At 52.3% G+C, this 14,883-nt stretch overlaps 1 protein-coding gene and 1 non-coding gene across 4 annotated transcripts in view; both read left to right on the top strand.

The window, feature by feature from the left end:
* Positions 1 to 14,883, top strand: part of CHRDL2 (chordin like 2) — a 34,820-nt gene that overhangs the window by 12,382 nt on the left and 7,555 nt on the right. For 2 of the 3 annotated variants that reach the window (XM_008020143.3, XM_008020141.3), the window contains exons 2-7: positions 191 to 303; positions 5,564 to 5,657; positions 8,070 to 8,212; positions 10,336 to 10,429; positions 12,193 to 12,248; positions 14,084 to 14,252. In XM_008020143.3, coding sequence (XP_008018334.3) covers positions 191 to 303; positions 5,564 to 5,657; positions 8,070 to 8,212; positions 10,336 to 10,429; positions 12,193 to 12,248; positions 14,084 to 14,252 — 669 coding nt within the window. Of the gene's footprint in view, positions 1 to 17; positions 304 to 5,563; positions 5,658 to 8,069; positions 8,213 to 10,335; positions 10,430 to 12,192; positions 12,249 to 14,083; positions 14,253 to 14,883 lie in introns of those variants that run through there. The other variant, XM_073019484.1, reaches the window with a different exon arrangement.
* On the top strand, positions 2,274 to 2,336 carry LOC119626634 (small nucleolar RNA SNORD43). Its single transcript, XR_005242793.1, has one exon. It is a non-coding gene; the product is annotated as a small nucleolar RNA SNORD43 (small nucleolar RNA).

Here is a 14,883-nt window from a genome sequence, read left to right as displayed (position 1 = left end):
GTCAAGCTGAGATTCAAACTCAGACCTTCTGGCCCCCTGCCTAGGAGAGCACGTCCAGTTGTCCAGCAGATTCTCTTTTGCCTGAGTGGCCCAGATGACATCTCTTCTAGAGCTAGAAAGAAGGAGAAATGAGACAGGGTCTTTGGGCTGGAGCCTCCTGGGACTAACATGGCACTGGTCGGTTTGCCAGGCCCAGACATGTTCTGCCTTTTCCATGGAAAGAGATACTCCCCTGGCGAGAGCTGGCACCCCTACTTGGAGCCACAAGGCCTGATGTACTGCCTGCGCTGTACCTGCTCGGAGGTAGGTTCCTCTGGTCACCTTGCCACCTGTGTCGGGGATATCTGAGAACCCTCCAGAGAAGTCACCCCAGAGGGAGGACCAGGCCTTCTAGAACTGTGCTGTCAGCAGCAGCTGAGGGACTTGGGAAAAGCCATTTCACTACTGAGTACTCAATATACAGGATTAGATGGCTACTGTGTACCTCCCAAAGATAAGTCACACAAACATTAGTGGCTGGGTTGGGATGAGGACCCTGGTCTCCCATCTCACATTCCAGCTTTCTTTCCACCTCATAGTGGTGCCAGTCTCCCTGCCTCCCATGCAGCCCAAGACAGAGCCTTTTTGACCTTATCTTCCATTCCCTCCTTTTCATGTACTATTTCCTCCAGCCACTTCGGCCCTGCCTTAGGATGTATTCCTCCACCTCCACTAGCCCAAGTACTTATTCCTCAGGGATTTGCCCAAATGGGAAAATGACCTCCACCTGGAAGAATTTTCTTCTTCTGGGATCCCACAGAAGTTTCTCTGCCCCTTTCTCCTGTCACTATTGACCAGGCAGCATAGTTACTGCCCCTCCTAGACTGAACCTCTGAGACTAGGACTTGCTGGGCCCTCACTCGTGCCTAGCATGATTCCCTGCCAAAGGCTGAACCACCTGAGGTAGAGACCATGTCTTTGTTTTCCATCTCCTCCCACCCCACCGTACCCCATAACAATCCAGCACCTCCACAGGGCCTTGTAAAATCAACTGTGTAGAATGAATGAGACCCCCATGTGGTCCAGAATTCACAAGCAAGGTATGAGATTGGAGGGGCAGAAGAGGAGGAAGTGGCTTAGAAGGCTTGAAAAACCCTTGGTTTTAGCTCAGCTGCCTGGAACCCAGTGTGGATGTCCCCAGCTTTCTTTGTCTGGGTGTTGGTGCTTGGAGGGAGGGGTAGCTAGCTCCTAGCCCGAGCCAGCCTCCCAGCCCCTCTCTTTCCCTGCACAGAGCCAAGAGAGGAATGCGGAAGGCCTCTAAGAGTCTCCCTTGTTAAAACAGAACCCTCTGGGGTGGGAGCAGAAAGAGCTCTGGAGACGATCCTGTGGGGTGGCGGAGGGGTGGCTTAGCCCCCTCCTGACTTTGACACTGGGGTCCCACTCCTCCTGGGGTCTTTCCCCCAGACTCACCACTGCTTCTACCGTGTTGGCCCCAAGTAGAAATGGGGACACAACCCCCATCATCACTGCCTCCCCTCCATTTGCCTTGGCACATCTGAGGCCAATCAGCCTTTTCAAGAAGGACTTTATGAAATATAGCCAGAGAACAGAAAGGAAATCATAACAGAAAATTCCAGACATATCATGTGGTCCAGTTGACAAAGTCCAAGTTTTTTGAGCCATTGGAGTTAATTCATTTCTCCTTTCCCAGAGTTCACATACAGTTTCCTCAACCCACAGGACTTGTGCTGTTATCTGCAAAATATACCCTCAATCCCTCCACTTCTCTCCACCATCACTGTTCCCCGTAATCCAAGCCACCATCATCTGTCATCTCTTTCCTGGGCTGCCACACAAGTCTCCTAATGGGTCTTCCTGTTTCCCCCTCTAAATCCATCCTCCATGTGGCAGGGAGAATCGTCTTTTTTTTTTTTTTTTTTTTTTTTTTGAGACAGGGTCTCACTCTGGTACCCAGGCTGGAGTGCAGTGGTGCGATCTCAGCTCACTGCAGCCTTGACTTCCCAGGCTGAGGCAATGCTCCCACCTCAGCCACCTGAGTAGCTAGGACCACAGGTGCATGCCACCATGCCCAGCTAATTTTTGTATTTTTTGTAGAGACAGGATTTCGCCAGGTTGCCCAGGCTGGTCTCAAACTCCTCAGCTCAAGAAATCCACCTGCCTCTCTCAGCCTCCCAAAGTGCTGGGATTACAGGAGTAAGCCACCGTGCCCTGTGAGAATGGTCTTTTCTCAGCATGAAACTGATCATGTCATTCCGCTCTTAAAACCCTCCAGTAACAGATGATGAACTCATTGACAGGCATGCAGAGACTGTGTGCTGATTGTCATGTTCTGATTTAGGGAAAAAAGGAGAGAAAAGAAAAAAAAAAAACCTCCAATAGCTTTTCGTTGGACCTAAAGTAAAATTCAAATTCCCTGCTGAGGGCTCTGCTTCTGTCTTACTCTCCAATTTCTTTTCTTTTCTTTTCTTTTCTTTTTTTGAGATGGAGTCATGCTCTGTCACCAGGCTACCAGGCTGGAGTGCAGTGAAGCAATCTCGGCTCACTGCAACCTCCGCCTCCCAGGTTCAAGTGATTCTCCTGCCTCAGCCTCCTGAGTAGCTGGGACTACAAGCACCCGCTGCCACGCCCAGCAAATTTTTGTATTTTTAGTACAGACAGAGTTTCACCACCTTGGCCAGGATGATCGCCATCTCTTGACCTCATGATCTGCCCGCCTCGGCCTCCCAAAGTGCTGGGATTACAGGCATAAGCCACCGCGCCTGGCCTTATTCTCCAATTTCATTTCATACCTGCTCCCTCTGCTGCAGCCACACTGACCTCTGTCAGTTTTTCCAACACTTGAGCTTCATTCCAACTTATTTCCTCCACTTGGAATGTTCTTCCCTCAGATCTTCTCACAAACAGTTCCTTCTGATCTCCCAGTTCATAACACAAATGTTACCTCCTTATAAGGCCTTCCCTGACAGCTGTTTCTAACAGAGTCTACCCCTATTAATTAAATAATATTCCTCTATTTATTCATTTATTATTTGTTGATTGATTGATTTTGAGACAGAGTCTCACTCTGTCACCCAGGCTAGTGCAGTGGCACAATCTCGGCTCACTACAAACTCTGCCTCCCAAGTTCAAGTGATTCTCATGCCTCAACCTTCTGAGTAGCTGGGATTATAGGCACGCACCACCACGCCAGGCTAATTTTCATATTTTTAGTAGAGACAGGGTTTTACCATGTTGTCCAGCTGGTCTCAAACACCTGACCTCAAGCTATCTGCCCACCTTGGCATTCCAAAGTGCTGGGACTACAGGTGAGAGCCACCATACCAGGTCCTCTATTTCATTTTATATCATAAATTTAACATCTGAAATCTTCTTGTTCCTACTTGTTTACTTTTTTTTTCTTTCTTTCTTTTTTTTTTTTTTTTGAGATGGAGTCTCACTCTGTTGCCCAGGCTAGAGTGCCATGGCATAATCTCAGCTCACTGTAACCTCCACTCCCGGGTTTAAGCAATACTTCTGCCTCAGCCTCCCAAGTAGCTGGGATTACAGGTGGGCTACTACTGCCTGGCTAATTTTTGTATTTTTAGTAGAGACAGGGTTTTGCCCTGTTGGCCAGGATGGTCTCGAACTCCTGACCTTAAGTGATCCTCCCACCTCAGCCTCCCAAAGTGCTGGGATTACAGGCGTGAGCCACTGTGCCCGGCCCTTGCTTACTTCTTTAATAGTCTATCTTTCACTGCTAGGATGTGAGCTCCGGGAGGGCAGAAACCTTGTTGGTCCCACTCACTGCTAAATCCCTAGTGCTCAGAAGAGGGCCTGGCACCCAGTAGACCTGCAGCAAATATTGAGTATGAATGAGTCCACACCTACTCACCAGAGGCAGCTCAGCATTGTGGAAAGTGCACGGGCCCTGGTGACAGTTTTTACCTGCTGTGTGATCTTAGGCAACTTAACCTTTCAAGGCTCTTTTCTCATTTAAAAAGTGTGACTAATACTATGGTACCTACCTCTAGGGGTGTTGAGAATATAAAGTGGGATGATTTTTATATAACGTAAAGGCCCTACCTCAGTAGCCACTCAATAAATGGAGGCTATGACTTCCTGAGAGGTTCCCTGTGACTGCAAAGGGCTTTTCCATGTGCCTTACCTGCCCTTTCACCACTAACCTGTCTCCATCCTATTTCCTGCTTCGTGGTGCTAATAATAATCGCCATCCTTGGCTTCTCCAAGGCCAGAATCAAGAGACCGATTTTAACTCTTCAGGCCACACAGTCCTTTGCACTCCATCCTAGTTTCTCATCTGGGAGCCTCAGATGTCTAGCGTCTAGTTTATCCTCTAGACATTTATTAATCCCCCATGTGTGTTGGGACTCTAGAAGGCCCCTATTAGAGCTGAGCCCAATTCTGTGGACTCTGGGATGCCGCTTAGCACTGACTAGTCCTTGCAATTACCTCTGGCCATCTTGGGAAGCAGTGACCCCAGAAGACATAGGGCCATTCAAGGGCCTTCCATGGGGCAAGAGGCTGCCTCTGAAGTGCTATCGAGGAACTCAGGTCCAGGGAGAGGGCAGGGGGAAGGAACCAGGGGGAGAAGCGGGGCTAGAAACAAACTTTGCCAACCTCAGAATCCTGAACAAAGCAGGCTCCATTCATCTAGGAGAGGACCATCGACCCCTCCTTTCCTTACTCTCATTTATTCACTCACTCATGTATTCATTCAGACTCCAGCAGCCACTAACTTGGAGCAAGGCCCTATGCCTACTATTCTTTGGAATTCGTGGTTGAATTGGTGACACAGGTGTAAATGGTTCATCACAATACAGCAGAGTGACCCTTGTAACAGAGTGAAGAACAAGGTGCGGGAAGGCTGAGGGGCCAAAGAAAAACTGCCTGGAGAGCTGGGAAGACCCCCACGAGGGGTGGTGGCCACTATCCATCAGTTTCTGCTTGTCTCTCTCTGCGTACATTCCCCTGCCCAGTTCTCTCACTTGCTATACTTGAAAAAGAGAAGGAACTTCAGCCTCTCCTTCGGTGGTGCCAACTCCAAAGGCTTTGTGCAGGATTACCCAAACCTCCCAGAGATTTAGGGGCTGGATTATAAAGCCATCCATCTTCTCTACATCAGGTTTTTCGTCTCACACCCCCTCCTGGTCACGTGTCCTCATGTTTCATTCCTTTCTTGACCACAAGGCTCAGGCCCAGAGTTAAAAGGACCAAGCCCCAGAGTTAAAATAGTGCAGTCAAAGCATCAAGATCAATGTCAAACAACTCTAGGCTTTTCCTTGTCTTTCTCTGTGAAGGGGACACAGTGTTTAAGCAAGTCCATGGACAGGTCTGACTTCCTCCAGGGTAGGGGAGGCACATGGATGTGTGGGCCAAGTGAGATCCCCTTGGTGGGCAGGAACGGGGAAGGACTGGGCACACTTGAGTTCATTGTTTTCAGTCCAATCACAGGCTTACTACAAGTACAGACTTCTGCAGTTGGGGTGGGAGTTTTGGGAAAGGACAGGTACAGGTGGAAGATGATGGTTCTTTGAACCAGGGCTGACCCTTGTGTCCCCTTCAGAGCGCCCATGTGAGTTGTTACCGCCTCCACTGTCCGCCTGTCCACTGCCCCCAGCCTGTGACAGAGCCACAGCAGTGCTGTCCCAGGTGTGTGGGTAAGTAGCCATGCTCCTCCCCATCGTCCACTGACCTTTCTCCTACTCCCAGTGTAGCCCTCTAGCTGAGGGAGAACTCTGCAAGGAGAGGGGCAGTCTCTACCCATCAGAGGTGTAGACACACAAAGGTGCTCAAGGGAGGAAATATCCCAGATCCGCAGGCAGTGCTGGGGTAGCAGAGACTTCGTGTCCTTAAGTAGGTGTGCATGGCAGGGGAGGGAGGACATGCAGAAAGTAGCTGCAGGAAATAGGGCCTTGCTTGGCCTGCTGACTGGCACACTTGGGCTCTTGTCTCTCTCGGGCCTGCCAGAGCTGGAGGGTATGGGCGCAGTCTGGAAGTGAAGGTGAGTGATCTTGGGATTGAAGGTCCTAGGGGGAGACCCTAGAATTACCACTGGGGGGCTGAGAAGGACTAAAGGAGTCAGGCCCTGTTCTCTGAGATTCCTCGCACTGCTGAGATTCAGGGACTCTGTGTGTCCTGATGCTCAGTGTCTATGATTCCATGATTTTAAGATTCTAAGCCTCTGAGAATGAGATTCCAGGAAGAAGAGGTCAGAGAAAGGAGAGGTGGTCTGGGAAGAAACTGGCAAAAGCAAGTGTCCAGTGAGGGGCAGTCAGAGGGGAGGCCAACTTGGAGGTGGGAGGGGAGGTTGAGAGGAAAACTGATGTTTAGAAGCATCAAGAAAGTGGTGAAGAAGAGGCTTCAGATTCTGGTCTCGGGTCTGGGCTCTGGAATCAGGGCTTTCCAGGTGAGCTGGTATGGAATGGGGCTCATTTTCCAGCGGGGAGCCCAGTAGGGATCTGACTCGTGGCCCTGACATGGGTCATAGAGATTCCTAGCTGCGGGTCCCTGAGGGGAACAGTGGCTCTCAGCTTCATCCTGCACAGTGAAGGAGTGTCCTCATGTCTGATGCTGACTCCAGGGGGCCTCAGCTCTCCTTGCTGACTTTGGGTTTCCCCTTGTGCTTGGCCCAGGCCTCTTGTTGCTGAAATGCTCTTCACTCCCTCTCTCTTTCCATCCCCTGCTCCTCTGCCTGCTTGGCTCCACAGTTCAAGACTCTGCTTGCCATTGGCCCTTCAGGAAGTCTTCCCTGGCCACTCCTCCCTGGCTGAGTTAGAGGCTCCTCTTCTCTGCTGTCACAACTTCTGTGCTTCTACCCACCCTAGCCCTTACCTGCTACAGCATCATTGCTTGTGGCTTGTCTTTCTGCCTAATTAGATTTCAAACTTCTTTTTTTAAAATTAAAAAGTTTTTGGCTGGGCGCGATGGCTCGCACCTGTAATCCCAGCACTTTGGGAGACGGAGGTGGGTGGATCACAAGGTCAAGAGATTGAGACCATCCTGGCCAACATGGTGAAACCCCATCTCTACTAAAAATACAAAGAAATTAGCTGGGTGTGGTGGCAGGCGACTGTAGTCCCAGCTACTTGGGAGGCTGAGGCAGGAGAATCACTTGAACCTGGGAGGCAGAGATTGCAGTGAGCCAAGATCATTCCACTGCACTCCAGCCTGGTGACAGAGAGAGACCCTGTCTCAAAGAAAGAAAGAAAAAAAGAAAAAAGAATTAAAAATCTTTTTTTTTTTTTTGTAGAGATAGGGTCTCACCATGTTGCCCAGGCCAGTCTCGAACTCCTAGAGTCAAGTGATCCTCTCATCTCGGCCTCCCAAAGTGCTAGGATTACAGGTGTGAGCCACCATACCCCTAATTTTTGAGTTTCAGTTTCTTGATGGCAAGGGCTGAATCTTACTCATTGTTCCATTCCCAATGCCTAGCATGGTGCCTGGAACAGAGGAGTGCTTAGTGAAGGGGTCTTGAATGAATGAGTGGGTTCTCTTGGGACCAGAGGCTTACCCCTCCACCTGGCAGGATAAGGATGGACTGATGGGCAGGTGATGGGGAGGGGGACTCTGGGGGCCAGTGAATGACAGGAATTTACACAAGCACAGGGACAATCATCCCAGCTGGCGCCACTAGAATGTAACCCTGTGAGGGCAGGGACTCTTGCTCACTGCTATATCCCCAGCACCTAGAACAGTGCCTGGCACTGAGAAGTGCTCCATGAGCCCTCATGGAGCTCATGGAGCCCCACTAACTTGGCACCACTGAGCGGAAGCTGAGGCTGCCGGCTTTACCTTCTTGCTGTCACTGGGGCTGGCTCAGACACTGAGGGGGCTAGAGGGCTGTGGTAGGGGTCATGGGAGGGAGGGACACAGTCAGATGTAGGTATCAGAGGGACCTCTTAGCTGATATGGGGAATGGCTGGCAAGGCCCAGGCCAGAGCTTGGTTTAAATTTCAAGTTGGGGTCAAATGCAAAGTCTTCAGAAAAGTGGCCTCGTTAATTTCAGCAAAGGTTTTTAGATTCACATGAAACCTCATTTTAATCTTCCTCCTGCCCCTCCCCAACTGCAGAACCTCACACTCCTTCTGGGCTCCGGGCCCCACCAAAGTCCTGCCAGCACAATGGGACCGTGTACCAACACGGAGAGATCTTCAGTGCCCATGAGCTGTTCCCCTCCCGCCTGCCCAACCAGTGTGTCCTCTGCAGCTGCACCGTAAGAACTCCTGCCTTCCCTTCAGCACAGGCCAGCGCTCCGGGCCTGCAAAGAACACAGTAGCCTGGACTGCGGACTGGGGGATTGTCCCTCCTGGCCAAAGCAAAATGAATGGGCTCAGGGGAAAGGGAACATCTGGGGTTTGGAATGTCCTGTCCCTAGCTGGGTCAGGTGACCATTCTGTGAGCTTCCACACCTTCCTGAGCCTTCTGTTTCCCCCAGTAGATGCTGCATTCCTTGAGGGGAGGAAACATATGTGTTTCATTTCTCTATCCTCTGCTCTCAGTCCAGGACCTAAAAAACAGAAGACATCTGTAATGATTGTTGAATGAGAGAATGAATACGCAAATGATCAGTTATCAGTCCTGGGGGACAGAGACAGGGCCAGATTATCTGTAGTAAATGGAAATTAATCTGAAGCTACTTAAACTCCTCCTGCCTATTGTTAGAGCTGGACCTCGGGGCAGGCAGGGCTGACTCGCAGTGTTATCATGGGACAGAGACTGAAGCTACGCAGGGCCTCCTCTAGAAAGTCTTCAGCCTCCTCCTTGTAAGGGAACTGCGGTCTAGGCATGGCCTTCCTATAGGTTTGCAGGTGACTTTCAGCATGTCGTTTTTAACCCTTGGCTTGGCAACTCATCCATGAATTGGCAGGAGAAGCCCCTGCCCTCCTGATTTCCTTACTACCTGATCACCACACTCGGGCCTCTGAGTGCCTAAGGGAGTCTGACCAAATGATCATTAATGTTCTCTCCAGACGAGGTATCAGAAACCTGTGTTTGAGCTCCAGCACTGTCCCAGTTCCCTGTGTAACCTCGAACAAGTCACTTCTTTTGGGCCTGCCTCCCCATCTTTTCAGTGACAGGGTCCCATCAGTCTGAGTCTCTGAATCTTCAAGTTTCTGTGCTGCAGAGCAAACAGCCTGCAAATAATGAGGAGTGATTACTTATAAATCAACCTAGTAAGCGATTACCTTTTGCAGGGTGTGAGCCTTTTGCAGTGGTCTATTGTGTCACCAGGTTCATAGAAATGCCTGGTTTATAGACAGTATCCGAATGACCCTAGGGGGAGGATATCACTATTTCTGTTTTTCAGATGAGGAAACTGGGGCTCAGAACAGTTAAGTGACTTGCCTGAGATCACACAGCTAGTAAGTGACAGAACCAGAATTCAGACCCAAGGCCACCTGGCTCCAAAGCCAATGTTCCTTTCCCTGTGCCTCCCCTGAAAGGATGAGGCCTGGATGAGGAGAGGCTGTGGCAGGAGACAGAAATGCTGGGTGGTGGGTGGTGACAGCATTCCCAGGATTCCTCTGTTCATTCTCCCTGGGTACTTGGGCCTTCCCTTCTTTCTTCTCATCCCTGACTATAGGAGACTGGCGTGACTTCTGGCCTCGCCCGAGGGACCAGAACACTCACTCCTCAGACCCTCTGGAAAGGGAACAGGGAAAGATCTCAAGGCAACAGTGCTTCCCCCCAGGCACGTTGTGCCTTGTGCTTTTCACAACCATTCCCTCGCTGGATCTTCACACCCCAGATGGGTGTGACCCCACTTCACAGAGGAGGGATCTCAGGCCCGGAGGAAAGAAGTGACCACCAAAGGTCACCTGGCCCCAGACCCCCAGCAGGCCCCTTCCCCTGCAGTCTTGCCTTTCAAGGCTGGATCCCAAAGTTGGAGACCAAGGGCTTTCAGTAAAGAGCAAGACGAGCCCAGGTATCACCTACCCGTCCCCCTCCCAGGATGCTGATTTCAGTGGGAAAAGCTTGAAGACTGGGCCCCAACTGTCTTTCTAACTTGAGATGGCTCAGGCCCCGCTCCAGCTCCTCATCTGTAGGACAGGGAGATTCCCGCCTCACCAGGTGGCACCTAGGGACAAACTGGCTGTGAGTGAGTCGGAAGCTGAAGGCTGGATGTTACCTGCAGGGCCTGGAAGTGGGGCTGGGAGGGCATGGGGGACCCCTCCTCTGAGCTGGCTGGGCCTTGCCCAGGAGATGCTGCTGCTTCCCCTCCCCACCATAGGAGAGACCTCAAGGCCATTTGCTCCCAGGGAAGCGGGTGTCCCTAGTCCCCAAGGCTAGCCCTCGTCAGAGCTCATTTCCCAGCTGGTTTGCTCTATCTGTCAGGAGGGCCAGATCTACTGCGGCCTCATGACCTGCCCTGAACCAGGCTGCCCCGCACCCCTCCCACTGCCAGACTCCTGCTGCCAAGCCTGCAAAGGTGAGTCTGTCCCTCCATCTGGCAGCGCTCACCCACCCCTCCACTCCATGGGCCTAGCCGTAGACTGTTAGAGCCATGAGGAACTGCAGGGGACAGCCAGCATGTAGCAGACGGCTCTTTCCTCCAGGGTGGTAGCTTAGCCTGCACCCTCCAGAAAGCAGAGCCTGGCAGAAGCTGATGTGCTACTTATTTTTATTGCAGTCCTTGGGGGAGGAAAGAGGGAAGGCGGAGTGAAGCAGCTAAGGAGAGAGAAGCAATGCAGGAATATGTCCAGGGGCTGGCCTTTGCTTGCTAACCAAGCAAAAGTGACCTATTGCTCTAAGTAGTCTCTGCTTCTCAGAAAAGTCTGGGGTGGTAGAGGAAGCAGTAAGAATATGTCCATCAGCCACCAACTATCTCTCCACTGAGCCCAAAGACTCATCCATGCGTGGGACTTCCTTGCTGTGCATGCATGGGTGGGTGCTAAGTAGCCCTGGGAGCACAGGCAGGAGTGGGCTGGGGTAAGGAGTGGGGGCACGGGATGTGGACTGGAGCTGCGGACTTGAGGGAGGGACACTGTGAGGCTGAGCCTGAGGGAAGTGTTGGGGAGCCTGTGCAGGGGGGCTGCCGCTGCAGTGCCTGCCATGGGGGGACAAAGTCCCTGCAATCAGATGAGCTGAGAGGACCATAAGTGGCATGTGAGAGGGGTCTAGTACAGGTAAGGACTACGTCTCATCCTGCCTTCCTCACTGCAGAGCTGGTCACAGTATTGGGCTCACCAGGGATCAGAACATGTCTTTCATATAGAACCCAGGTAGAACCTCTTATAAAACAGGGAAGCAACACATCAGCTAGTGAAGGGCGGGCTAGGCTTGAGCAGAATGAAGTGGTTGGACTGCTCCCTGCAGGCTGGGGTGGTCAAGGAAAGCCTCCTGGAGGAGGTGGCACTCAGGTAGGGGAGTGCTCCACAGTGGATGCATCCCCAGATGTTGGCGTTTTGGAAGGAGCACTGGACTAGGGATCAGGTGACTCCAGTTTAGTCCTGGTTCTTCCAACTAACTCCACAAATTGCTTCCCTTCTCTGGGCCTCAGTTGTGCCCTGTGATTTCTAACACAGTCTAATTCTAATGTTCTGGGTCTTTGAAGCGAGAATGACTGGTGGGAACCAGACTGTGGAGTGAGGCAAGGGCTAAGGAGAGAGAGGTCCACTTGGGTTTAGGAAGCTGCAGGGCTCCAAACGGCTTTATGTGCTGGTTTCCCAGGGGAATAGGGACTGGCAGGGTCCTCAGGCTGGAGGGGCCAAGGGGCTGGAGTGTGGGGTCCTGGAAGTGTAAACCAAGGCCTGGTGACTTCAAGTGTGGCTGTCCAGGAAACTGCATCTATGCAGACTGCAGGGATGGGACTCTGGGCCTTTGGGCCATTTATGGTAAATACTGAAGGGTATGGCCCAGTGTCCCAGAGAGGTGAGTTTCAGTAAGGACCAAACAAGATGCTCTGTTTCAAGGAGTTCGGTCCTAATGGTGACCAGGAGGTCAGTACAGGGAAACTGAGGCAGCAACCCAGTTGTAGGGGACTTCATCAACCCAACCAGGATGAAGAGAGGCTGTAATGGGAAGTGGAAGAAGCCCCCACTGGGGCAAAGGAGCCAGCTAGTGGGCTGGGGCTGCAGATGTGACAGCAGGCCTTGGGAATGGGCAGACCCTATAGGTGGAGGCCTCAGGGCTCTATCTAGCCAGCAAAGCTGGGAAGCCTGAGGCTGACCCAGCTTCCCTTTGAGTTTTCAGATGAGGCAAGTGAGCAGTCGGCTGAAGAGGACAGTGTGCAGTCGCTCCGCGGGGTGGTGAGTGCACAGCCTTCCTGATGGGGTGCGGGACAGGGGGCTGGGATCCAGGGCCTAAATCTCATGACTCTGGGGCAAGCAATACCAGTTATTGTCTTCATTTCTTGTTTGTCCCCTGGGTCAGCTACATGAACCCCCACTATATTCCAGCCCCTCTCTCTAGCCTCCCATTATGGGTCCCATCACGGTTGATGGGCAAGGAGTGCCCTGAGGGAACAGGTCACCATGCAGGGCAGCAGCAGGCCCCAAACTTCCTCATTTTCCTCTAGAGAAACACCTTGACACTGTTCCATCTACAGCCTGTGTCTCCCCTTAGTTCAGGCACCTTCCTCCCAGGGAATGGCCTCTAACTTGGGCCAGCCTTCCCCACCCAATTCCTGAGGTACTGTTCTTTAGAGCCTGCCTGTCTGTACCCACCTGTATCTTGGCCCCTCTCAAGCTTGGTCTAGGTTAAGATGGGCTTAGCTGGCCAGCTGTCTCTGGTCTGAGAGGAAGGAGATAGAGAATGGGCTCACACATTGATTCAAGTCCCTGACGGGTCCTCTCTGCTATGTCTGCCACATGAACAACTCCACCTGCTCTTTCAGCCTGGGTCTCCTGGTCTTTGGGAGACTAGAGGCTGCCTCCCCTTCCCAGAGATTCCCCAGGAGCCTGAGCTCATAACCGCACCCTTCTCCTCTGCCAGCTCATCCTGCTGCCCTCCCCACCTAGGCTAGGCCTTCTCAGGTAGGGACCTGAGACCTGAGAACTGGGGTACTACAGGACCTGAGCCACCATTCCCTCCACTTTCCTTCCTGTCCTCTTCCTAGGAGGCAGTGCGTAAGTGAAACCCACCCAGGTTGAGTTCCAGGCTCTGATCAGCTACTTACTGATGGGTTGGGTGACTGGAGCAAGCATTAGGAGACTGAGCTGTTTGATTCCTTCTTGCCTTTATTCCACTCAACACACATCTCCCGGGAGTATCCTATGTGCCTGAGCCCGTGCTGGGGCCTGGGACAGTTTCCACTCTACGAGCTCTTGTGAGCTCAGGCTCTGGGCCATCAGAGAACTGATGCAGGGACTGTACCAGGCAGGAATGGGCTCTGGAAGGAATGTGTGTGGCTCCAGGTCAGCTAGGGAGATAAATAGGCTCTGGTCCCTGTCCCAAGCCCACTTGCTCCTCTCCTGTGGCCGGGAGCTGCCCACTCCCTAAACTGAGCTGTCCTCGTCACACCCCTGTTGCTGTCACTGACAGCCCTCTCAAGACCTGGTCTGGAGGGACAGGGTCTGGGGGTTTTGGATCCCAGGGGTTCAGGAAAGGGGGCCTAAGCTTCAGAGACCCTTTGTCTGGGTCTGGATGGGGCCTGCTCTTGGTCTTCACGCCCCATGGGATTCTGGGGCCTGATGCAGTCTTCAGAGGGCCATCCTCTTGTCCAGCCACCAACTAAATCTCCGCAAAGGAGAACTGCCTGCCGTGCATCCTCACTGCATGCTCACCTTCTGTTTCTCAAATATGAAGTTCTCCCTGATCAATTATGTCTGCCAGATCAAGACCTCAACATCCTCTGCCCACCCCAGCCCCAAGGCCTTGGCTCTGTCTGACAAGGCCCAAGAAAGGCTTCCTGGAGGCCAGATTTCCAAATCACTATCCTCTGAGAGTTTTCAAAGATCGAACTGTCTGAAGACATCTTAGACCTCATCCAGACCTTTCTATCTCTGGCCTCTGCCCTCTCTTCTCTGGGAAGTCATGCTGGGGTCTCCCCGCAGCCTCTTGCTGCAGCCTATCTTGCTGTTCCCGCCCCAGCTGGGGCCTGCTACGCTCAGTCAGTGACCTTCATCCTTCCTGCTATTTGCAGAGACATCCTCAGGATCCGTGTTCCAGTGATGCTGGGAGAAAGAGAGGCCCGGGCACCCCAGCCCCCACTGGCCTCAGCGCCCCTCTGAGCTTCATCCCTCGCCACTTCCGACCCAAGGGGGCAGGCAGCACGACCGTCAAGATTGTCCTGAAGGAGAAACATAAGAAAGGTGGGGACTGAACCCTCCTCCAATCTGTGAGGCAGGGAAGGAGGGCCCTGACTGCTCCCACCTCCCATCCCCAACCCCCTGTACTCCCCACTCAGCAGTTCCCCAATTCCAACTTGGCCATGAGCTTGTAGACTCGGAGAATGCCAAAACTGAATGAAGGTGCTCTTAAAGATCATCAGGTTCAAGCCCCCATTTGACAGATGAGGACACTGAGGTTCAGAGTACTGAGTTAGAGACAACTAGTCCTGGAACAGTATAAGATTTTTTTTTAGCATCTACGGCATCTTTGCTGGGAAGAGGGGCAGACAGAACAGACAGATGGGAAATGGAAAATGGTCTCTGCCCTTGAGGGGCTCATAGACTAGTTGCGGAGACAGACAAGTAAATAAATGACTTTAATATAAGGAAGTGTGCTGAGGGACAGTTTTTGACAACAGAAGGAGGGAGCAGAGCAAGGTTGCAGGAGGACAGTGGGGATGAAGCAGGGAAGGTGGCCAGATGGGCAGCCATGGCCACAGAAGGGGAGAAGAGTCCTCCCTGCAGAGTGCCCCAACTGCTGGAGAAGGAAGAGCTGTGGCACTACTGAGTCCTTGCCCTGCCTCGTTCAGATGGGACACCGAGGCAGAGGGGG

This window comes from Chlorocebus sabaeus, chromosome 1 (assembly GCF_047675955.1).
Source record: "Chlorocebus sabaeus isolate Y175 chromosome 1, mChlSab1.0.hap1, whole genome shotgun sequence".
Taxonomy (NCBI): domain Eukaryota; kingdom Metazoa; phylum Chordata; class Mammalia; order Primates; family Cercopithecidae; genus Chlorocebus; species Chlorocebus sabaeus.
Note: the sequence above shows the minus strand (reverse complement) of the source record. Positions and strands in the feature narration are given on the sequence as shown.